General features: G+C 35.5%; 1 protein-coding gene across 1 annotated transcript in view; it reads right to left on the reverse strand.

The window, feature by feature from the left end:
• Positions 1-1,213: 1,213 nt before the first annotated feature.
• Positions 1,214-26,773, reverse strand: part of LOC131168470 (DNA (cytosine-5)-methyltransferase DRM2) — a 31,014-nt gene continuing 5,454 nt past the window's right edge. Inside the window, exons 6-10 of the mRNA XM_058127915.1 lie at positions 25,342-25,455; positions 4,709-4,808; positions 2,823-2,914; positions 1,908-2,654; positions 1,214-1,827 (exon numbers count right to left, since the gene is read on the reverse strand). Coding sequence (XP_057983898.1) covers positions 1,393-1,827; positions 1,908-2,654; positions 2,823-2,914; positions 4,709-4,808; positions 25,342-25,455 — 1,488 coding nt within the window. The 3' untranslated portion in view covers positions 1,214-1,392. The remainder of the gene's footprint in view (positions 1,828-1,907; positions 2,655-2,822; positions 2,915-4,708; positions 4,809-25,341; positions 25,456-26,773) is intronic.

The raw sequence follows: 26,773 nt of genomic DNA on the forward strand, positions 1-26,773 counted from the left end.
ATTTATATTTCACAAATTAAAATTATAAAGTTGAATTTTAGTTATTCTTTGTGTAAAATATAAGTATTAAATAAATAAAGAATAATCAAATTTATATTAATTTATTGACCTTTGATCTAATCAATTCACCAATCTTTTTATATTTTATCCAAGTTGTTATGTTATTAAATATAAGATACAATTAAACTCAAAAATCAAGAGGCAATTCAACCAACCAGTTGATAAGAGTTTACTTTTAAACTATAATTTAATTTTAAAGACAATTAGTCATTTAATTTGCATGTAAATTGTATATAACAAATCTTGAAACAACAATATTATTTAAATATTTTTTTATAAATTATAATATTATTTATTTTATATATATTTTTAATTTTTAAAATAATATTTTAATTGTATTATTATGCTTATGTCAATTGATTGACCCGAACCAATCAGACTAGTTAACTCAAAAACTAGATGTCCAATTCATTTACGAGTTCAATTTTCAAAACATATTTTACTTGAACAATTTTTTCAACTTAATTTATTAAATTAATATCATTTTCTTAAGTTATCGATCATAAGTGAATAAAAAAGGCAAAATTATCAATTTATTCATTTTTCCACATATACTTAACGATTAACTATCGATCAACTAACCAAAAGTTCAAATTGTCACTAAATTTAAACCTCGAGAGCTCTTTTGATAGTTTTAAAAAATAGACGGTGAAGTATCATTATCCAAAAACTTAGGAGGTATTACTGAATTTTATCCTATACTGAATTAAAATAAAAAGTGACAACTGTCATACAATATTCATCGAACAGATTCTTTTGAAAAATTTCAAACATCTATAATTAATCCGCTAATACCAACAAAGAAGCAACAGTATCACTAACAAAACAGCTATGAGAGAAGATGATGGCACAGGAAGCTTGACTAGTACATAAAGCTAATATGTATTAAAGCAATACTGTACAGGTTAAAAACCCAGAGGTATTAATAATTGAAGCAAGAAACAGAAGCATTTTAATGACTTAAACGGATGACATTAGCTTTTTTAAATGGAATGGTTTCAAGCAGACAGAGAGGATTCTAGAGCAAAAATACCAGACTCGATCTCATTTGAAAACAATCAATTCCTAAAGGACGGGCCATGCACCAAAGAGCCTGTCACACAGTTCACAGTAAAACCTTCCAAAATGGAGTAATCCAAGGGCAACCATACCATTTTCCAACAATGAATTTTCCATTGGGAAAAACGGAAATGTGAAAAAAAATTGTCAGCCTTACAATGAATAATTAACCATGGAGAAAAAAAAAAAAAAAAAAAGAACAAAGGAAAAAACAACAATTAGATTCAAAAGTCTAGAAATTAATCCAAGCATCTTGAATTATGCTCTTCTAAATCATGGTCTTTTCCCCATCATATATTTAACTGAGTCTAAAATACGGTAAAAATCATAAAAAAGAGCTGATTCTTTGCCCTCCAATCCATCTCGGCTTACTCGGTTGCTGCCAGCGAGATTGTTGCAAGGACTCCCACCAATGACGAGATCAAATCCACCTACGGATTTGATCAGGTGCTCCAACTTGTCAGCAGTCAGATTCTGCACATCTGTAATATCAATCAAATTTCCCCTCTGATTAGTTTGTTCCCACCAACTCCTCACAATGTTTCTGTTTGTTTCTGAAATTTCAACCGACACAACAGCCTTCAGAGGGATACCCAGCCGATGGAGTGCAACTTCAGCACCTCCAATCCCAGAAAAAAGGGACAATACAGTCATCCCACCTGGGAAGATGTTCTTTAAGACTGACAAATGATATGCCACTGTATCAACCTAAAATAAGATCATCTCGTTAGTAATGTGACAAATTGGCATTGAGAATATTTCATCAAAGAAGAAAGACAAAATCCCACCTGGAATGAGTTGCCAAGTGATTTATATCTGTCAGTCCTACTTATTCCACCTCCCCTGGTGTGGTTCTTCGGGAACCCTAACAACATCTCCACTTCATCAGGTTCAAGAGGGGCAACTTTGTTTCTTCCAACCCAAACCAAATTCCATTTTCGGCATTCATCAAGAACATATTTCTGGACTTTTGGAGGTGGCACATCCTCCCAATCTTCAAGGGCCTTTCTAATCCTATCAGTCAATTTAGCACTCCCTATACAAGTTTGTAAGCAATTTAGCTTTGTTCTTGTGTCCCATGATGGCCACCATTTCCGGGTTAACGGCAATGCCTCATGTATGGTCCGTGGGGGAAGTGGAAGAAGAGGAAACCTGTCATGAATAGGAAGATTGTGAACATAACCTCTCTTCCTTGCTGTAGCACAAAAATACTTTGAATCAACGAATTCAGGCTCAGTATCAAACAGGAACCGTGAAATAGTTTCCCAAACACCTTTGGGAGCAAGCGCCACATTCTCATAATAAAAATAGGGAGGTCCAATGGCTGCTTCTGAAAGTGTCCTATGAACCACTGGACATGTATCATTAGGAACTCCAAATCCAATCATAGGATTTGGAAGGCGGATTGCCGCATCATCTTCATCCAATTCCTTCCTTGGACAGCCCCTCTGTTTTTTTTGTTTCCACAATTCATAATCTAAATATTTCCTCTTTCGGTGCTTGGAAAATTCATCAAATATGTGCTTTGCTCTTGGCTGGAGAAATGGAGCAGGAAAGAAAAATTAATCATTGCAAGCAGCATGATGAAAAAGCAGCATAGTTAAAATGACCACGCATTAAAACTTTAGATATAACAAAAAAATCCATATGAATATTCAGAAAGCTTTTAATAGTCAAATCCTAGAAAGGCGAATTAACATCACCTTGTCTTCCTGGGGTAGATGGGCATCTGCTGCCCTTGCCATTTGAGCAGCACTAATAAAATCTGTTAACTCTACAATTGAGGAGTCTGGCCCTGCCATGTTTTAAGGGGGCATGATAAATAAACACAGGAATAGCCTCTAAAACATTTTTTACATCTATAACTTCAAGAAAAAGAGGCAGCTTATACAATATGTTAATATTAGGATCCAAAAAGTCCACAAATGTTCATGATCATTGAGTTTTGAAAGCAACAAGAAACGCAGTTATCAAAAGACTGACTTCATTAATCTTTTGATTATATTTTAGGCTTGGGTTCAATCAGAAAATGAAGAGTGACTGCCACTCTCAGTAACAACAAGGGTTTTTTTTCCCTACATTACCTTACAAATCAGTGCAAGGTGCCATCAGTTGACTCAAACAGCTCATCACTGAAAAATGTGACCACAATAACTCTATTAAAAAGTGAATTGAAACAGTCAATTCTTTGTGCCTTCCAAGTGTTTTTCCATGTAGTTCGATTTGATACCCTAACCAAATGATGAGCCTAGGAGTTAAAAGCAAAGCCACAACAAAAACAGTTCCCACTAAATATCATATGGGCCTCTCTGTTATCATCAACTTCTAGCAGGGAAAGAAAAAACTTTCCCTTGAAACATTATGCTCTGTCTAGCACATGGTCCTTCTACGGTCACAGAATTCCTCGCCATATGGGAGGGGCAACCTCAGCTTGCACTTGTAAAATATAAATATGTCAGAGGATGCGTAACTAAAAAAGTGAATGTTTGGATAGCTAGTAGCTACCTGCTCAAATGAGAAAATTTGATGCCAGTCTTCATGCACATAGAGGAACATTACCCCATAGTTATATGTAAACCCTCTGAAGGAGTAGTTTCTCTTGGTTAGGCCATCAACTATACCCTTCCAAGATTTCACCAGCAAAAGCACCAATAAGAATAGGAGGAGAAACTGAGAAACATGAGGATAGAGCTGTACTTACTACACACCCATACTCCCTACCATAAATTTTTGCTAGTTCTGGTTAATCAAATAGCAGGCAACATATGGTATATAACCAAGTCAAACTATGGCATACACAATCATGAGTTTGGACCTATAAACAATTTATTAGACAACTCCACCATCCATGGCAGGCATCTTATCGGACGATTAAGAATGCCCATCTGGGGTAATAAACTTATCAGGGTATATTCCAAATGAATCCAGCACTCCAGCTTCAGTTAAAAGCGACCACATATTGCTACTTAAGACCTCCACTAAAGTAGTATGGGGTCTACAACTTTCTGCTTTCATATAGCTAGAGACATCAATGACAAGAAACACGAATGACTAGATATATCAAGTACAGATGTCCTGATAAAGGTATCAACTAAGCAACTCAGAAACCACTGTCCTGTAACCATAACACGATTAAAGAAGAATAAGATAAAAATGGAGATGAATAAGGAAAGAAGAAACAGATAAATAAACCACAAAAGGGAAAGAAAAAGGGAAAAAAAATAAGTCACCATGTGCAATATGTTGCAAGTATCAACCACTATTTTGATAGACAATTAAGCATATGAAATGCAAACATCCCAAAGTATAATATGCAGACCTTTCTTTAATGAGATATGTAACAAATTGTGGCCAAAGATGTTGCAAATTGAAATTTTATAATACAAATTTTAATTACCAAAAATCTAGACCATGTCCAACCAATGCACAGTGACTGACAAATCATAGCCTAAACAAAAGTCAGCAAGGAAAGTTACTCATGCCTTGCACAAGGAAAAGGAAACACTCATTATACATATAAAAAATAAACGCATATTGTGCATAGGAACATGCAAAAATTTTGAAAGACAGCATAGCGAGGCATACACACCACATCTCTTTAAGGCTATTGAAGCCTCTTCTACTGTGTATCCCATGTCTGCCAAGAACAACAATTTCTTCTCTTCGTCAGAAAAAGGCTTTGAATTTTCCTGCAAGATAAAACTGTTAATGGTCAAAAACTACTAATATAAACAATGGCAAAGCAACCATCACCAGAAGATTTGATGCACAGGTGTTTAACATGAGAACACATTTTGTAATATGGACGCAAATGTCCACTAGCAACCAATAGAAACATAATGTTCTCCATCAGCCCCAACCATAAGAAGCAACAAACTCACAATCCCCACTACTAGAACTCTACAATTGAGAAGAATAACCAAAAAACAGAGGTTCTTGTTAATACAAACCCTCAAAATAAACTTATGAAGAAGTGGTACCTCTTTAGGCTCTACTCCGGCATTTAGAAATTGACTAATTGGCAAAGATACATGTAAATGATGTCCCCCTCCCCCAAGAAAAAACCCAAGTCCTAGTCATCCCACTAAATAGTGATTCAACATACTCTAAATCTTGGGAGCATGTCAATTGTGGAGTAGCTCTGTGACAGGAGCCAATCACCAAAAGGCAAAAATGCTGTGATGCACCAATACGATAGTCGCTAAAAGCAATCCCGCTTTGAAAAACCTTGTCTTGAAGAATGTAAAGCAAGTCCTGCACCTCAATCAAAAAAAAGGAATTGAACCCCACTTAATGAAATATTGAAATAGTGGTTGTGACAAAGAAATAGAGTGAAGGGATGAAGTTTGAAATTCCATGGAAATCACTTGAACCTCTCTACAGGTATTTAGATACAATCCTACAGTTCACATTAAAGCCTTCTCATTCAAGACCCTAAAGTATCCTCTTATTTCTCCTTTCTAAAGATATCAGATCACCATGAGGAGGGGCGAGGGGGGGTACATCCCAAGAATATGACTCTAGCACAGATTGTGCTTGCAAAATCAAGAAATGTCCCATCAAGTTTTGAAAGAGAAGGCACAGCCCAAACAAACCAACTTTATTTAAGAATTTCGTGCACACAACCACACAAACAAAAATGCATCAATAAATGGTTTATTGACTCCTCTATACTTTGCTGAGCACAATGGTCAAGAATCTCTCAAATATCACAAAATATATTATCTGACATCAAGGTTTTATCAACTAATGCATCCAAAGTAGAAGAACTAAAGGAAATAGACACACTTTCCAAATAAAGTTCATGCGAAATGAGGTCTCACTAGTGCCTGCAAAGAAAGGCAAAGTGCGACTTAATAGGATCACAGAGAACAGTTCTATGCATATCAATTGCCTTCTATTCATAGAACAAGTCCCCACAAAAGCATAGGATAACTCCCCCAAAAGGATCTCAAATGATTTCAAAACACACCGACCATTGTTAGTGCTTACACTCCATAATTTTCCTAGCCTAAAGGATACCAATCTAAATTCTATCCATCCTCTTAAGAAAACAATGAAGGGGTTCAAGATTAGAAAACAGAGGCAGACCTAGAAGCAAATAGGAAACAATTTACAATGTGGGAACTACGGCAAAGATTTTTTTTTCTTTTTCTAATGAAACACCTAGAAACACTACAAAATAAACCCTCAATTTTGATACTTTCTAATAGCACCTCAGTGTGCAATTTAGTAGTTGATATGATAAAGCTGGAAAATTTTCCACAACAATCATCAGCAACAACAAAGTCCATACCCAAGCCATTTACGATCAGCTACACACATATATGTGGATCCCTTCACTCCATTCAACCCAAAATAGGACAACATCTTCAATTAAATGCACTATTAAATACAAGGGAATAAAGGAAAATGAAGCTGCTTTTCCTAATTCAAGTCAAAGAAATAAAGGACTACAATTAGCTCCCTTCAGAAGCATTGAAGAAATAGAAATGAAAAAATGCATTCAAATCCACCATCTCTACTTATAGAACCAAAATTATAGGGAGCAAGAATTTCAAAAGAATACTGCCTTAAGAGTCATGGGCTGAGTATTTCACGCCTTGTGAAGGGTCGTGCAGCACTAAAGCACTCTTGCTTAACTAGTCAACCAAAGTTTACCACATTTTACCAACAAAACACATTCATAGCAGTTGAACGAAATATAAGCGGAAGCAGTAAGCAATTCATGAAAGTAATGACAGGCAAGCGGTAAACATCAAAGCAATGTAATTCATTAAGCAACATCTTCGTAAGCAACATATGTCTAGCGAGGGAGGGAAGTAGGCTAAACATGATTACAATGACTAGTGAGTTTTACAAGGTTTATGAAACTCGCCCTCTCCTAAAGAGCTTTCTATGCTATTCTAATTCTAGCACTGAAAAACATCAAACTATCAGAGGAGTCATGTACATGAAGGTAACTCCTCCTACGCACATGAGACAAGCGGTTATAGGCAAGCATAATGCCCAAAAAAATCTTGGCTTATGACGCTTTCCCACTTGTGTGGTTGACATTCTAGTAGACTTTGATGCTAAGTACTCTTCAACTTTGTCCACGAATGATTGCATGTCTTTAGTTGAAATCCAATTAATTTCTTCGTCTCCAAGGCAATTTCACTTCACTAAGAACTTGTCGTTTTTTTCTTGATGATGTGGACTCTTTGTCCACAAGGATGGCTTCAATTTTTCTTCTATCAGGTTGTGGTGTTTTCATTGGTGCTCTGGTTAACTGACTTCTACTTGGATCTTCGATGTCAATGTTGAATGGCATAAGGCAGTTGACGTGAAACACAAGATACACTTTCATCCAAATTGAAGGATCAACCTTGTAAGAGGCCTTCAACTTTGGCCAAGATGGGGACTAGTCCTTTACATTTGCGAAGTAGTCTCCTATCTTAACCTCGTAGTGACCTGATCTATTCAAAATTGAGCATAACAAGCACCAAGTCATCCACATTGAAGTGCAATGGTCTTCTCCTCTAATTCACCCACTTCATCATCACCTTGGAAGCTTTTTCCAGGTAGGCTCGAGCAATCTTTGCATTCTGTCCCCATTCTTTGATGAACATGTATGCTCTAGGACTCTTTCCTCTATAAAGCTTGTCCATTGTGTGAGGTAACAATGGTTGTTGGCATGCAACAAGCTAAAAAAAGGACTCTTGTTGGCATCAAGTAGTTGCACCCAAATCTTTTGGTTGGCATCAACGAAATGGCTCAAGTACTCTTCTTATAGCCTCTTGAACCTCTTTGTCTGTCTGTTTGCCTATTGATGGTAACTCAAAGAGATGTCAAGCTACGAATTGAGGATTCAGAGAAGTTCTATCCCCAAGTTGCTAGTGAATCATGAGTTTTGATCACTGATTATGTTGTGGGGAACACTACAAACAATTGTGCCATCTCCTCTTGACAATATTTTGGTGTGGGTATGAAGGCACCATACTTCGAAAGTCTTATCTATGACCACAAGTTTAGACCCTGCATCTCCCACTATAGGCAAGTTGTGATGACATCTAGTGAGACACATTCCCACGGTCTAGTTGGTACTGGTAGGGGCTCCAGCAATCCTGCAAAGCAATCTTCTTCCGCTCCACCTTTTCATGTTGGCAGGTAAGACAAGTTTAGGTATAATCGACTACATCATCACACATGCAGCCAATAATACCTTTATTTCAGCAATGTCAGTGTGATACCATCCAAGATGTCCAGCCCACATGGCATCATGACACTCTCTCAATATCGTCTTCCTCAAACCTCTAGCTCGGGGCACAAAGATCCAACTACCATGGGTCATCTGCAATACATCTTCAATCCAAAACTGGCATGCTTTGCCCTCTTTCGTCAACTTTATGAGGTTTTAGGCAATTAGATCTTTGGCAAGGTTTTCCTTGATGCTCTTCCTCATTGTCGTGGTAACTGTACTTATCTTCAAGTGTGTTACCATCTATAACGCCGCTAGCTCAGCCTTCCTGCTTAGTACATCTGCAACTTGGTTCATCCGCCTCGCCTTGTGCTCAAATGAGAAATTAAAATTTGTTAGGAAATCTTGCCAATGGCCCTGCTTGGGTGATTTGGCTGTTTAAGAAGTGACTAACGGCCAAGTTATTTCATCAAGAATTTTGACCCTAGTAGATAATGTCACCATGCACAAAGACTATGCATCACTGCTAGCATCTCCTTCTCTTGAGTTGTACACCTCCGTTCAACTTCACTAAGCTTATAGCTCTCATACGCAACAGGATGTCCCTCCTGTAACAAGACTCCTCCAAGGGCATAGTCCGATGCATCTGTCTGTACCTTGAACGGTTTCATGATGTCTAGAAGTGCAAGTATCGGATCTCGCATCATGGCATCCTTCAAGTTGTCAAAGGCTACTTCATACTTCTCTATCCAATTCCACCCGTAACCCTTCTTCAATAGTTCTGTTAAAGGAGCAGCTCTCCTTAAATACCCTTCTACAAACTTTCGATAGTAATTGCCAAGTCCAAGGAACACAACTCCTTTACTATCGTAAGGATCTTCTAGTGTTGAGTAGCTCTTATCTTCAGCATATCCATCCTAATATGACCTTTCTCAATCACATGACCAAGGAATTTTATACTATCAAATATTTTGTGAATGGCCAAATGAATTGGCCTTGAGTTCTGTATATTATATATAGACTTTACAAGAATGCTATATATGGAAAGTAAATAAGATCTAGCATGATTCTAGCCCTATACAAGTAAACTATAATCTGTCAAGCCCTATAGAAGTAAATCTCTTGCTTTGTTGTTTGCTGTTCCATTGATAGCCCCCCTCAAATTGATGCGGGTTGATCAACAAGAATCAATTTGCTACTTAGGAAGCAATGTCGATGACGAGTGAGAGCCTTGCTGAAGATATCTGCAATTTGTAATTCAGTGGAAATGTGTGGAAGAGTGATAACACGAGTGTCAAATGCTTCACGAATGGAGTGACAATCGACTTCAATATGCTTCATGCGCTCATGATAGACAGAATTGGCCATGACCTAGATAGCACTCGCATTATCGGCATGTAAAGGTGCAGGATCAGTCTTAGAAAAATCTACCTCAGCAAGCAAGCCTCGAAGCGAAATAATTTCAGAAGAAGCAAGAGACTTTGCCCGGTATTCATATTCCGTCAATGACTTAGAAACTCTGTCTTGCTTCTTACTCTTCCAAGAGATCAATGTATCACCTAAGAACACACACCAACCAATGATGGAGCGATGTGTATTCGCACAACCAGCCCAATCAGCATCGCTATAAGCCGCAAGGCGAGTAGAATTGCCTGCAGGGAAGAATAAACCAAGGGCAGAAGTGCCCTGAACACAGCGTATGATCCTACAGACAATAGCCAAATGAAGATTATGAGGGGTCTGAAGAAACTGGCTGACTTGTTGTACAGCAAAAGAAATGTCTAGTCTAGTAATGGTGAGATAGACAAGACTACCCACCAACTTCTGGTATAAACTGGGATCAACAAATAAGTCACCCTCCTCTTTGCGAAGCTTGACATTTAATTCCATGAGATTATCAACCGAAGTACCCTTCTGAAGGCCAACTGTGGCCACCAAGTCACTAGCATACTAATGTTGATTCAGTGAAATACCTGTGGGACTACGATTCACCTCAAGACCAATAAAATATATGAGAGACCCAAGATCTTTCATATGAAAAGACTATGAGAGATGAGTCTTGAGCTGAGCAAGTAAAGCAAAATCGGAACCAGTAATCACAATATCATCAACATAAACCAAAAGAACAACAATACCCATGTTTGATTTTAGAAGAAACAATGAAGTGCCATACTTGCTCTGCTTGAATGAAAATTGTAATAAAGTGGTGTGGAATTTATCAAACTAGGCACTCGGAGCTTGTTTGAGATCATAAAGAGAACGACGAAGCTTACACACATGTGAAGTCAGAGAGGGAAACAAGCCTAAGGGTGGCTTCACATAAATACACTCTTTAAGATCCCAATGAAGAAAAGCATTCTTGACATCCACCTAATGTAGTGGCCACTCACTCGAAACAGCAATAGCCACAATCGTATGAACAGTAGTCATCTTAGCCACAGGAGCAAAGGTCTCTTCATAATTGAAACCATATTCCTGATTATTCCCAAGTGCAACAAGGCGAGCTTTGTAACGATCTAGACTTCCATTAGATCGGACCTTGACTGAGTAAACCCATTTACAACCCAGAGGAACAATGGTGGGAGGACAAGGCTCAATGTCCTAGGCGTGATTAGCCTTTAGAGCAACAATTTCTTCCAACATAGCTTGTCTCCAACAATCATGCTTGGCAGCGTGTGAGTAGGAAGTGAGAATATCTAAATTGTACAATGCAGCAATAAAAGCTGAGACAGAGCTACTAGAACTTGAAGAGGGAAACCCATACCTATTTGGGGGTACAAACACTCGAGAAGAGCGACATACCAAAGGTTCTGGAGGTGTTGCAACTGAATGAATCTGGAGTGTGGTAGGATCAGATATCAGATGAGCTACCGAACGAGACTGTAGGAGGGGGCGCCGCGTATACACAATACTTGGTTTAAAAGAAGAACTGACTAGATGAGGATTCGAGAACTGCTCCTCAAAGGAGGGGAGAATCACAGTAGGAGAGGAGGGTACAAAGGACACAGGAAAGAAATGTTGATTTTCAAAGAAAATAACATTCCTAGAAATGTGTGTACGATGTAATGTAGGATCATAGCAAACAAATCCCTTTTGACACACATTATATCCCAAGAATACACATCGAACAGATTGAGCAGATAATTTATGTCGCTCTTGACAAGGTAAATGAACAAAACATACACAACCAAAGGTACAGAGGTTATCGTAACTAGGTTGCTTAGCAAATAAACGGAATAGGGAGACTCCATGAGTAGAACTTGAGAAGGTAAACGATTAATCAAGTAGTAGTTTTCAGAGCCTCGACACAGAACAAGGATGGAACAGAGGATTCTAGCAAGAGAGCACGGACCACATCTAGGAGATGACCATTTTTCCGTTCGACTACTCCATTATGTTGGGGAGAAGCAGGACATGAATGTTGATGAATAATGCCTTTAGAAACCAAAAATGCCTGAACCTCGGTAGACACGTATTCACGACCAGAATTTGTGTGTAATGTCTTAATAGAAGCAAAAAATTGATTGTCAACATAAGCTAAAAACTCAGTGAAAGTACGAAAAACCTCAGATTTAGAGCAAAGAAAGTAGACCCAAGTAAATCTGCTATGATCATCAATGAAAGTCACATAGTATTTAAATTTTTCATGTGAACTAACCGGGGAAGGTCCCCAAACATCACTATGGATAAGCTCAAAACATTGAGAAGCTCTACTAGCATGCAAAGAGAAGAGAAGAGTTTTGCTTTTACCAAGTTTGCAAGAGGCACATTGAAGGGATAAAGAAGAACGTTCTTTATTACCAAGTAAACCAAAGTTCAATACATAAGATAAGAACTGAGTAATGGGATGGCCGAAACGACGATGTCACACCATACTAAGATTTGAAACATTATTACAAGCGAAAGACTTAATAGAAGAAACTGGAGAACGTGCTGGAATAGACAAAAGTAGTGGAAACAAGCGCCCCACTTTAGGTCCCTTTGCAATCGGCTCCCCGTTACCTGGTCCTGTACAACACAACCATTACCAAAAAAATTATCAGCACAATTGTTATCAACTAATTGACCAACAGAATTAAAATTTGTGGAAAGCTGAGGAGCAAGAAACACATTAGTGAACTTAGAAGAGGCATCTCCGACAGCAGCTATTGGCAAAGAATTGCCATTGGCAGTCTAAATAGCAGATTGACTAGCGTAGGGCCGAACATGACACAAGGTAGTCGTATTATTCGTCATGTGATTAGAGGCACCCAAGTACACATACTAGAGATTAGTAGAATTGTTACCTTGGAGCCCCATTGCTGATAATGCCGAAATTAGCATCTGTTGCACCATTTCAAGTGTGCAGTAATTCGCTGGAGAAGGTGCAAGAACAAAGAAGTCACCTAAAGAAGAGCCAGGGGCCGCAAAAGTCACTGTGGGGGGGTACACTAACAGAAGTCTGTAATTCCTGGGCCTGACGATTCTGCAGGGGGACATGACATTATTTGATAATGTGACCCTTCTTGCAACAAGAACAGAACTTCTTAGAACAATTAGCAGCGATATGTCAAAATTCTTTGCAGCAAAAACACTGCAAAGTGCTAGAATGCACAGGTGGTCCTTGTCGTTGAGCAACATAAGCCACAGGGATAGACCTGGATTTACCATGAGATTGTGCTAGAGTAACTTGAGTACTAAGTTGTTGTTCTTCACAAAGTAACTCACTAAAACAAACGTCCACAGAAGGAATGGGAAAGCGATTTAATAGAGACGAGCGAACAGATTCATACTCAGGGCGGAGTTTCATAAGAAACTAATCACGACGATTAGTCTCGTTTGAATAATGGGAAGAGAAGCCATAGGAACATCCGCAGTAACCAGATCAGAATATTCATTCCAAAGAGTTAGAAACCCCGAATAATAGTCTTGGATGGAACGACTGCCATGTTGAAGCATGGCAATTGCATGCTCTAACTGAAAACGACAGGCACCGTTATCTTGATAAAATACTGTTTTTAAATAAGTCCACATGGATTGAGCGATGCGATAAGGTCGCAAGTTGGGGACAATATGTGGCTCAACTGAGCCCAGAAACCAAGACATAATCCGAGCATCAAGCACAACCCATGAAGGACAAGCTGCAGACTCCTTGGATTTATCAGGATTGGGTGCACAATCTGTGCCATCTATATGACCCCAAAGATCTTTTCCCTTCAGGAAAAGTTCAAACTGAAAAGCCCACGTAGAAAAAGTGTTGCCTGTAAACTTGGCACACATAGGTGCGGAGTCCATTCTAAATAAAGGAGAAAATCAAGAAGCCCCAAAAAAGAGGTTGTGCCGAAAGAAACAGACCACCATAAAATCTAGAAGCCCAAAATAAACAACGCAGGTACAAAGAAAAGCCAAGAACAACCTCCCTACACTAAAAAATTAAATCTTGAACCAAAAAACTGCACTAAAAATTAAATCTTGAACCAAAGACCTGTCGTGCCGAGAAGATAAGTGCCAAAAACGGCAACAGAAAGTTGTTTCTTGCTTTCCGAAAGTCACAAACAGCAACAAAAACTGGAGAAATAAGTGGCAAACTAGAAACCTGTTGTGCCTGCTTGCCGAAAGTCACAAGCCTACTTGCCGAGAGTCACAAACAGCAACAAAAATTGGAGAAATAAGTGGCAAACCAAAAACCTGCTGTGCTTGCTTGCCGAAAGTCACAAAAAGCAACAGAAAATTGTTGCCTACTTGTCGAGAATCACAAGGACATAACCTAGAGGAATAAATGGCAACCCAAAAACCTGCTGTGCCGACAGCCACGCAGCCACAGAAGTACTGAAAGAACAGAGAAAAATTCCAGAAGAGAAAACAAAACCACAACAGCCACAAAACCGAGAACACAAAAAATCGAAGGGAAAAAAAACCTAGCAGTCAGCTGGCTCTGATACCATGTCAAATATTTTGTGAATGGCCGAATGAATTGGCATTGAGTCATGTATATTATATATAGACTTTACGAGAATGCTACACATGGAAAGTAAATAAGATCTAGCATGATTCTAGCCCTATACAAGTAAACTATAATCTGTCAAGCCCTATACATGTAAACTAAATATGTGCCAATTGTACAAAATAATGAATTGAAATATAAGGAAATAAATGTGGGCTGAAGCAAGGAAAGATATCTTTTGCTTTGTTGTTTGCTGTTCTGTTGACATATACTTTGTTGAGCGAAAGAAAACTTCTCTTTCTTCACATACTGACTGTTCTCCTTCAGCCTATCAAACACCTTCCATAAATGATATGTGTTCCTCTAGAGTGGAACTGTAGACAACTATGTCATCTAGGTATATTACGACAAACTTGTCGAGGTACTTATGAAATACCTATTTCATCAAGGTGCAGAATGTCACAGGCGCATTGATCAGCTTGAATGGCGTCACCAAAATTTCATATACCCCGTACTATGTCACATAGGATGCCTTTGGTACATCCCCATTTGCTATCCTCACTTAATAGTAGCCTGACCTCAAATTAAGTTTGGTGAAGTACTTCGTATGACTCAACTGATCAAACAAATCGACAATCAGAGGAATAGGGTACTTGTCAAGTACTATCACCTAATTAAGCAAGCGGTAATCCACACACATCCACATTCTCCCATCATATTTTCTCTAAAACAAGGCTAGTGCTCCAAATGGTACTTTGGAAAGGCATATATATCCCGCTTTCAACGATTCATCAAGCTATTTCCTTAGCTTCACTAGCTCTAAAGGCACCATCCAATATAGCCCTTCAGTAGGCGACTTCATTCTTAGGAACAACTCGATCTCATTCTCCACACCCTGTTGTGGAGGAAAGTTACGAGCCAACAACGTCACTAGATATATCTATTCACCCCTCCTCAATCCTTTCATTACAATGGCTTGCACCATGCAAGGGTAGTTTTGCATCAGAAAAAGGAAACTAGTAAACGGCATCGATACCACCTTAGTATCCCTCAGAATTCCATTCCACAAATCACTTGAAAATCATCCAACGACACAGCTATGAAATTCACATGTCCTACCCACTGTCAAACTTCACAGTGACTTACTTGGCTACTCCCCAAAGTAGGCTAAGCTACAAATTAACCACTTTCATGCATCCTAAATCCTTCTCCAAGGATAAGTTGAGTCTCTTCACTTCTTCATGTGAAACAAGGTTATGGGTAGTCCCAGTATCCACCCCATAGCACAAATACTCTTCCCATTGATCCGCAAGTCAACAGACATTAACCCTCTTGCCTGTGTAACCTTCAATCCTTTCATTTGCCTCTCCAATGTGTTCACTAACTGCATTACACCCATCCACAAGGTATCCTCCTCATTTTCATCATCCTTTAATGCCACCTCCACGATGGAAGCTTGTAAAGCATTGAGCGATGACTTACGAGGGAACTCAACAACTCTGTGAGGGCCTCAACATAAAAAGCAGGTCATCTTACCCTTACCATTGGGTGTGTTGGATGACCAAGACAATGAAGCTTCTTTTGAAGTTTGCACGTTGTTGTTGGCTCCCCCACTTTTGGGTTAGCCCTTTTCGAAAAAAATTTCTGTCGTTTCCACCCATGCCACTCTCTTTGGACGTTAGGAAACTCTCTCCAACATAATTAGTCAAGTGTTCCACAACAGCTTGTGTATTAGACAAGTCTTGAACTCTTTGTCAATGAAGTTCTGTCCTTGCCCACAATTTCAACCCCTTAAGAAAATAGAACAGCTTGTCTTTCTTTGACATGTCCTAGATATCCAACATCAAAGCAAAGAACAAATTCACTTACTCTCTGATTGACCCATTGTGCTTGAGGTCTCTTAGTTTGCATCGAGCATTATACCCAACATTCTCAGGAAAGAATTGTGCTTTGACCTCTCTTCAAGTCTGCCCAACAATCAATGACACAGCGTCTCGTCTCAATCTCATCATACTTGGTATGCTACATAGTTTAGCATCACTGACCAAGTACATGGTTGCGGTATTTACTTTCACCTATTTTGAGTCTCTCCTCATTGTGGGAAAGCACTATTCCATATCAAACGAGAAATTCTCAAATTTCTTGGCATCACAAGCACACGCAAACATTTTAGGTTCTGGCACCTTGGTTCTACTAAACTGCGGAGTATAGCAATTTCCCATATCAAGAAACATCAAGTTCACCTTTGTAGTTAGATTCTTTACCGTATGGTGGTGGTCCTCTAACATTTCTACCATGGAACTCTGTTGATTTTTGTGATCCCTTCAAATCATCCATATGTTCAGCAAGTCAAGTCATATCTATGGCCACACTATTGGTTATCTCAGTTCATGCCTCTAGCACTTCAATTCTTTCAATATTGGTCAGCATGGTCTCTACCAATGCTTTGTTGACATTAATGTCATATATTTCAAATTAAAAAAAAAATATCTATTTAATAAAAATTATATTGACAATCATCGCTTTTATTTTAATTAAGCATACATAAAAATTTAATATATTATTTTCAACGTTTTTAAAATATTAACTACAACTTTAACAGTTTCATACTTATTATGCTAAAAGTTATACTTAATTTTACCTATATAAACCATAATTCAGCTTTATTTTCAAGATATGTTTTTCTTCTTTAAAACAACTCTATCTTCTAATCTTTCTTGAGATTTATATTCTGTTGGGTAACTAAATGACACTAATCCCCTATAGCTCTAGTGTTTGTGAGTGCACACAAAACCAAGTCAGCTGAGTAATCCTGAAGGTCGTGTGCATAAAAACTATATGCACCAAGAAATGTTCTTTGTAGGTACGAAATCGACTTTAAAGATAGTGGTCCTTGCATGCCTCAATTTCGGATAAGTATTTGTGTTTTTATTTAATATTAATTTTTTTAGTAAATATTTTTCCTTCTATTATATCTCCAACAAGCTTAACACAATCCCACAATGAAAGCAACAGAATTCACTTAGCAATTAACCAAGCTCTGATACCAACTATCATGGGCGGAGTATTCCAAATCTTGTGAAGGATTGTGCGGCACTAGCTAAAGCACTCTTGCTTAACTAGACAGCCAAAGTTTACCACAGTTTACCAACAAAACACATTCATAGCAGTTTAATGAAATGTAAGCAAAAGCACTAAGCAATTCACAAAAGTAATGGCATACAAACGATAAAAATCAAAACAACATAATTCATTAAGCAACACTCCCATAAGCAACGTGTGTCTAGTGAAGGCGGCAAGTAGGCCAAACATAATTACAATAGCTAGTGAATTTTACAAGATTGATGAAAACTCACCCTCTTGTAAAAGAGCTTCTATGCTATTCTAGTTCTACTGCTAGGAAACATCAAACTATTTGAAGAATCATACTAGCATTTTTTCACTAGAACAAAAATACCCTTAAAGCAATAAACTTATATTAGTATTTACATGATGGCAACCCATCCCATGCACACGAAACAAGCAGTCATAGGCAAGCATAATGCCCTAAACAAGCTTGGCTCGTGACAAGCCATGTTCAAATATATGTCACAACATATCGTATACACCACTCTCAAAACTCCAACCACTTAATGAATCAAAATTTACTTTACTGGAAAACAACCTTTTATCAAGGGCCATAAACTTGTGAAAAGGATATAACAAAATACAATGATTCAAGAATGTAGTCACCTAATTATGATAAAAACAGACAACTTAAATAATGGTGTGTTGAGGCACTAAAAGTCCTAAACCTCTGATGATCAACCTCCTATCTAAAGAGAGATTATTAAATTCAAAAGATTGATAAAAGCTTTTATAGATATTGCCAAGAAGCTTACAATCAGTGCCAATGTTACATTAAGCAAAGAATGTTCTGATTTGTGGAGCGAGAACAAGATCGAAAGTATGCACATGCTTTAAAAAATGCAGTACATGAGGGGTATACTTGTATAGATACATAGGAGAAAAAATGTGTAATAACTAATGACATTTACATATTTCAAAGATGATGTTGGGGTGTTTTTAAATTCAAAATAGATTTTCTTTAGTGAAGAAATTCAAAATGATTGCAAAGAAAGTTATAATCCAACAAAGCTCCATTTTTAATAATAAAAACAAGTCATCCGGAAAATATTAAATTAAAGCTTCAGATTGCTGGATTAGTGTCTCGTAGCTCACAAGAATATAGCATTTTCTATTTTTCATAAAATTTGAGGGTTATCTCATCCTAAAGCAATTGTTATTTCAATTTGTCTTTCAAATTGTATTCATTGCATTATTTTACATTGATAAAATCTCTCACAATAAAAAATAATTAAATTGTCATACAAAAAATGCTTATTTTCTTAAAAGGTAATGTACAGCAGAATAATAGTTTTTTTTTTTTTGGTAGAAATAATTATACATTATTACTAAGAAAATTTCAAGTAATTCGTGTAAATGAGATGGTAGATATCCCAATTTATAGGAATGAGGGTGTAGGACTTGAACTTGCATGAGATGCAAGAAGGTACCCCCTAATTGTTTCAGAAAACTGACCATTATGGGTGAAACAACAATGCCGATGTCTCTCCTCTACTGTGATTATTTTCTTCTCAAAAATACTGAACCTGCTTTTTTGTAGTGTTAAATTGGAAAGTGCTGATAAAAGCCCCATCTGCTTGCACTTGATAGCCTCTAAATAGAGGCTGGCTCTTAATGTCAAAAATTCAGTGATTCAACCCTTTTTCGTAAACATCTTAATTGGTTCTGAATTACCTCAGCCCAAAACAAAGATCTTCAGATTGCTGATTCAATAAGAGGTCCATTTAGGAGCCTTATTCTCCTAAAAAATTGTTATTTCACAAATGTCCATAACTTTTGCAGTGTAGCCCTCCTCATCTCCCAAATCCTATCTTACAAGGTTGACAGGGCTTGCTCTAAATAAAAGAGGTGGTCTCTTAATTAGTTTATTTTAAAGTGAACCAAACATGTTCGGTTCACAACTTAATTAACAGCTTAAATGAGGTGGTCTCTTAATCAGTTTATTATCAAGAAAACCAGACTTGTTTGGTTCATGGCTTAATCATGGTTTTAATAGAAGCTACTGTGACCATTACATAACAACATGATCATTCCATTACATAATGGATTTTTGGATCCTCAGTATAGTTACATACCAAATTGCTGGGAAATTGGGAATAAAAATCATAATCATAGTTACAGAAGTTGCCCCAAAACTGTTATGACAAAAAAATATATACATTTTTTTTTTTTTTGTATAACTCTCAACACTCTTTTTTCTTATTTTCCCTTTCATGAACCAACCTCTTCTATGCAAAGAGAGGGGGTGAAGATTATAATATGGATGATAATGTTACAAAATTATATATTTTCTGTAATCGTCACAAGATATGCATTAAAGAACAACTTGCTATTAATCTTGTTTCATGAAAAAAAAAATATTTATTTTTGATAATATCAGTAATTTGATATTTCTTTTCTATATAGTTCGACTTCAACCTTCTTTACATATCTAGTTATTGTCTTGTTCAAGTTGTCAATACTTTATTTTTTCAATGATATATTTTATGATTATACTATTATAATTTTAAAGCTTAGGTTATACAATACAATTTGTTGGTCTAAATTTATTATGTTTTTACTTTGTCTTATAAAATAATACTTCATATAGTCGACCCACTTAGTGGAACTAAGGCTTGGTTTTGTTGTTATTGTTGTTATAAAATAATACAACTTGTTCAATTTATTGTATGTCTTATGAGCCTAATAGATTACTGGAGTATTTGATGCATTTCGTTTCATTGGTTAATTTATCACACACATGATTAATAAAAAGTGAAAAAGAATATTTTTTCTACTAGTAGCAATTTAAAACCAAATGTAAAATTTATTGCCTTGCTAAACAATGTTATTACATTGAATTGGAAGTCCAAAAATATGCTAAAAATCTGTTTAAGAATGGGTTAAGAGCTTAAAACATGCAAATATACCAATATACATTAGGTTATGTGTGCTTGAAAAGAATTCATGGCTGTTAGACCAGCTTCCCACTGTGTAACAACTGTTGTCCCTGCTTCCCGCTACACCCTTTACCGTTACCCTACACTCTACCTGCTACTGCTATTTAAAAGTACAAACCTCATAATACTTTATCTTTCCACGCTTAATCAATAAAAGCCTCATTCAAAGCCATATGGACAGAAATAACCTTCAATTTTTTCAGACCCATTAAAGAACCAAGCTGTTCTTGTATTTGACAAGTTGTGCACCCTTTGTCAGTCAGATGCTCAATACCCATACCAGAACAATAACTACAAAGAGAAAATGGCTACCCATGAAATCAAGAGGAATTTTGGGACTTCTATATAGAAATTGAACTTTTAAATATCCACAATGTCAAAGTGACAGTCGTACTCTATGAATTGTTGCTGATTTTGGGAATGGAAAGTTCCAGATGAAATGCCCACCAAGGCAGAGAAAATATCGACAACAATCCCAATGCATAATCCCTGTCCCTTACTAACATTTCCAAATGTAAAGCCATCTTATGCAGCATTTCTTCATTTTCTTTCATGGTGAAGATCCTTCATTCTTCATGGATGGAGATGACATAGTGGATCGCAATGGCAAAGATCTGACCTTCTTTTGTTTTCATTTTTCTTCATTTTTGGATTATTCTTTTTATTCTTGGGAGTTGATTTTCTTGCACATATTTCATATTCTTCACCTTTTTTGTTCCCCATATTTTCCATTTTTCAGATTTTTTACATTTTTTAATTTTATTTCCACCATTTACAGTATAGCTGTTTAGATTCTCCACCAATCAAATTAGTTCACATATTTTTAAGGGTTAAAATGATAAAATATATGCATATTCAGATGTTTAAACCAATCAATTATCAAACAACTCTAAACTAATCTAGATATTAGTTCCTGAAATGGTGCACGAGTTCAGAAGTTGATTGAAGGCTCAGAACTTAATTTTAATCAAAAAGCCCCTTAGAACTAATTTAGTTTTTAGTACTTACCGCTTAATTTTATAACACTTCCAATATGAGAATATTAGTTATGGTAAACAGTTTCAGCAATTAATGGCCAAAACTTTACAATAAACTTTCAGTGCATGACATGGTCATATGAACATCACAAGCAAATGAAGAGCCCTAAAGTAATTCTCAACTATCATTTCATCATATCACTAACTGTGTAAACTCATTAGCAGTTCTAATACAAATTAGATTTGCATACTAAACGCATTAATATTAATGCACCTTCATATAATTTAAATATAGATAACGATCCAAATTGCCAATATTCCAACTTCTTAAGTGCAAGCCATAATGGATTGGTCATATTGCAAGCGCTAGTAAATATGTCACAAGCATTGCATGTAATTACAAGTGAGTTCAGGTAATATTTAAATGATTTATAATAAAGTTTTGATTTATTCTAAAAAATAAACTAATATTTTTAATAATAAAAGAAAGAATATTAGACAGGGAAAAAAAAAGGTATAACGTGCGGGGGCAAGGAGGCCTGCCAATAAAATAGAAAAGAAAGAAAAATTAAAAACAAAAAAAAAAATGGAGATCACACCATGAAACTAGATAAAATTAACCAAGAAAACCTCTTTTCATATTCATACCCTTTCCATCATAATTTACCAAACGCTTCAAATTTGCCAATTCTCTATGACCATGGCCGGCTCTTCCATTAGGCAATTGAGGTGCTCACCTATGGCCCCAAAAATTTTGGGGCCCCCAAATTTTTTTTTTTTAATAAAATAATATATTTTTGGGAACCTTATTTTTTTTAATTAAATAATGTTAACATTATTTATTATGCTCTCTTCCCATACATTGACTTCCCAACTAACAAATAAATGAAATTGTATTTTAAAATGTAAAATAAATGCAATTTCATTCTTTTTCTTTTTTCAAGTCTCATTAACTTCCTAACTAATAACTTTATTATATTTCTAACTATCTATTACTCTCATCTCTCAGTCTCTCTATAATTTTTGCTCCGGCTCTTGTGTTCATTATTTTCGGGCCTCCAATTTGTAATTTTCATCAACCCTAATTTTGAATATAAAACTTTAATTAGTGATTTTGCATCTCAAAAAGTTAGAAAAATTAATTTCAAATAAAAATAAAAATTAAATAAAATATTAAAGGTTTTTTATTAAATGATTCGCCTAGGGTCCCATATTGTGAAGAGCCGGCCCTGTCTATGACCCTCAATTTACGAATTTTACCACCATCAAAGCGAACCTCATTTTCTCCAATATCACTCAACTATAGATCCAACTTATCCAAAAGATCTTGAGTTTCTAATCCTTGGGAATTTTCTCCTCAGGAGCGGACAATATTCCATCATCCATGAAGTGAATTGTTGACTAAATCATCATTTCCAAAAACAGACACTCCCTCCAAACCTTCCAATGGGGCAGGATGAACATAAGATAAAAAGCGTACCCATATTGTTTCCGAATCTCATCCAACAATAACCCCCCACCACAGTCAAATTCACTAAAACCATCACTTTCTAAATCCAAAATATCCCCCCATTTCTTAGCCTCATTTTCTTTCCTTTCCCCATTGCTGTACCCAACCTCCTTTGGCAGAGAGTCTTCCACAATGCTAAGTTCTCCTCTAGAGTCTCCTTAAAAGCTTTGTCCCAGTTGTACCAGAATTTTCTCTCTGCTCCTCTAATATTATATTATATTATTATCACTACAAATATTCAAAGTTACTTAATAAACAATTTATATTTTCTTTACAACTATAAAATATGAGTATGCACATGAACAAGGGATAACAGTACGACACAACATAGATACAATAATACAATAAATTTGTTATAAAGGAATGCCAAAACAAGGACAGAAACAACAACAATAAAAAACCAAGCCTTGTGTCCCACTAGGTGAGGTCAACTATAAGAATCCTTTTCCACCAATTTACAAGACAAATATATGATATTATATATAAATATATTGCACATGATAAATATTACATTCTAATATTTATATGACACTGCAAAAAATATAACAAATAAAAAATACATTTTTAATGCATCTTCTATTGAAAATGTTAATCATATTTTAGTACCTTCTTAAGAAAAACTCAAAGTTGTGTGCTTCTTTTGTAATCATGATGTTTTATGAATAAACTAAAATAAAATTATATTATAATGCATCATAATATGTTTATAATGTACCAAAAAAAAAAAAATTAGTGTCCAAGGAATGCTTCAAGAAGCATTAGAAAGGTCTCAAACATAAAAGAAAATATTTTTTAAAAAAATTGTAAACTCAATGAACTATTGGATGGATATCAGAGAAGCATCTAAAGAGAGTCAGTGTTTTGGATACACTAAGGGCATAGACTTTCAAAATAATTACAACGTGCTAGTCTATATATATTTAAACAAATTGATAATACTTTTTCACAATTATACTTTTTTTTTATTTGATATTTATAATATGTTTGCTAATAGATCATGTTGCTCTTAGAATTAAATATGTAAAAGGAAGATATACCGTGTAAATGAATATTTCATATGAGATTATTCTCATTGATGTAAAGAAAATTAAATAAATTTAGTATCAAGTTGCTATGTAATAGTATATAAAAATATGTTAGGCTCAGAAATATGTATGCATAAATACAGTGTTTTAAAAAACATAAATTAACATAGTCAGTTGTTACATGATAACCCATGTGTATAAAGTTTCAAAAATGTCCAAATTAATTATTGTTTTATAAAAGTTTTTTTATGCCTTATGAGTCATACTTTTGATTTACAGAATATTGGAATATTTTTTAATTTATATACAATATGATATAAAAAGACCCACTTGTAGAATTCAATATTTTTTTTTAATGTACAATTCCTTTATGTATCAACAGTTAAACATTTATTTAGATTGTGATTCTTTAACTATCATCTTTGTAACTGTCATTTTTTATTTAGTTAATTGTTAACTAGTACAAACTCGGGTGAGGCACAGGATATTTGACTTTTTATTTTTTTAAGCGTTGTTTAGTATCTATGTTTTCAACATTATCCATAAAATATTACTATAAAATATAGAATTTACAATACAACAAAAATAAATTGTAAACATCATTTTTTTTTTTTTTTTTGCTATTTCTTTTTCCATCTCAAGAGCTCAATTCAATTTGACAAGTTAATATGTAAACAACAACAACAACAACAAAACCAAGCCTTAGTCCCACTAAGTGGGGTCGGCTATATGAATCCTTTTCCACCAATTTATGCGATCATGGACCATTTCTTTTGATAGATTCAAAGATATTAAATCCTTACTCACTATCTCCTCCCAAGTTATTTTAGGTCTACCCCTACCCCTTCTATTGCCCCCCCACAGTAACAAGTTAATATGTAAACGAATTACTAAAAAATGTTGTTATCATGCTATCAACTAATAGTCTGTACGTTGATGCATGTGACTTTGAATGAAGAATAAAAAATTAAATTGATCAATTTAGGATATCTTTCAAACAAAACATGCAATCAATCTATCTTTCTACCCACATATTTAATTTTATGAATGTGTTTCCTTTTTCACAAGAGCCCAATATAGATGCATGGGAAATGATTTATTAAAATCCAAATCTTAAATTGCATGGGGCATAATAATAAATATATTATTTATTATTTATTTAATTGTACCAAAAAAAATTTGATTGGTTGATAATTTAATTTGATTTTTTAATTCAAAAAATCAATAAACTTGATTTTTGTAATCTAAAAGGTATTTGTAGTTAGATCTAAGATTTTATTATTAATCGCTATTTTTTAGAATTTAAATTGATCATTTCTCTTAAGGATAGTATAATTTTATCTAATTTTGGTTGAATTTCATTGTTTTTAGGAATGTTTTGTCCTAATTTTAAAAGATAAGGATAAAATGATTTACACTATCATTAGCTTTATATATAGTATAAATAATTAAGCTGATAGGATGACATAAGATAAACTAAACTGACTGCTCTTTATATAAAACAAATACATATGCAAAAAGTGAGTGGAAAAATTCCATTACCTCATTTTCAGCACAACTATCTGTATCAGACAGATCACCTAGCAAGCTCCCATCATACTCTGAATAGTTATCAGAATCAACATCCTGCTTTTCTTGAGGTGTGTCTTCAAGAGCCTGAAAATGACCAACAAAAAGTAAATTCCAACGAAATTGTTCCTTAAATAGGGAAAACAATATTTCATAAAGGCAGCTACTGATTTAAGGCATAATGGTATCTTGAACTTTTAGAATTATGGACTACGCATTTGTAGTCCACTGATCAAGCAAATCAATCAGACTAATTGGAAGGCATGCGAAAACAGGAATTGAGAAGATTCACCCCAATTTACAACAAAATTATTAGGATCAACACGTAAAATATTAAGTATGTTTCTTGGGAATATCTATGTCAAAGAATAGAGTGGTTATAATAGAAGGATTTGACATTTCATACAATAAAATGTGCTATCACCAATAAAGCAAATAATAAAACAATTTTTTTTTGGAGTCCATAGCAAGGAATAGATAATAAATAATTATTCCCAAATTTCACCATGGGGACGTATATTCCTATCACATTCCAATGTTGTATGGAATAACACAAACTTTTGCAAGAGTGACTTCATTTATAATTATTACACCCCTATCCTATGCTGTCATTGTTTTCCATCCCCTTCCTATTTATTCCTAGGAGTAGATATTCCAATAACCAAATGTAAAAACTGTAATGGTGACACCTCTGGCAGTAATCAAACATAAAAACACAAGATGTGACCAGGACACGTGCATGCAGCAGCATTATATATATATATATATAAAATACATGCAGCAGTACTCTTCATCATATCAAATTGCTAATAAATAAATTTCACATAAGTGCACAAGGCCAACTGGAACAGACTGAAAACAGGAACAAATTAAGCCTTTTATGAATACAGAAAAAATATTTAGTGTTTCTCAGGAAGGTTATCAACAACCTTTTTCTCTGGTAACTAAAAAAACGGCGACAATAAGCTTGCAGTATGTTTTCCAGAGCTTTGTGTTTTGGAAAAGAATTATCACACTCATGGAATTAATAAAACATGATCCTGCAACAAATCCAAGTCAGCCACTTATCTTATGTTGTTTTTCACTAGAATTACAAGATTTAAAGCATTTATTATTGCCTACTTTTTGACATTAGCTGTACAGGAAGCACACCACCCAACGCATACTAATATAAAGGGAGTCCTCAGGCCACAAGGCTCCCTGCATTGAGAGGGTACAGGAAGGGTTGTCACAGTGTATGCAGTCTTACCCCTACTAATATTATAGATACAAATTCCTCAAGTCACCAATTTAACACAATTACAAATGGTTCTGTTTGATATGAGAAAAAATCATTAAAAGGCACAAAGAAGGTGTCAGATGAAGCAACAAAAAATCATCATCCATGATAAGATATCCAAAAATG

The sequence above is a fragment of the Malania oleifera genome, chromosome 11 (genome assembly GCF_029873635.1).
Source record: "Malania oleifera isolate guangnan ecotype guangnan chromosome 11, ASM2987363v1, whole genome shotgun sequence".
Taxonomy (NCBI): Eukaryota; Viridiplantae; Streptophyta; class Magnoliopsida; order Santalales; family Ximeniaceae; genus Malania; species Malania oleifera.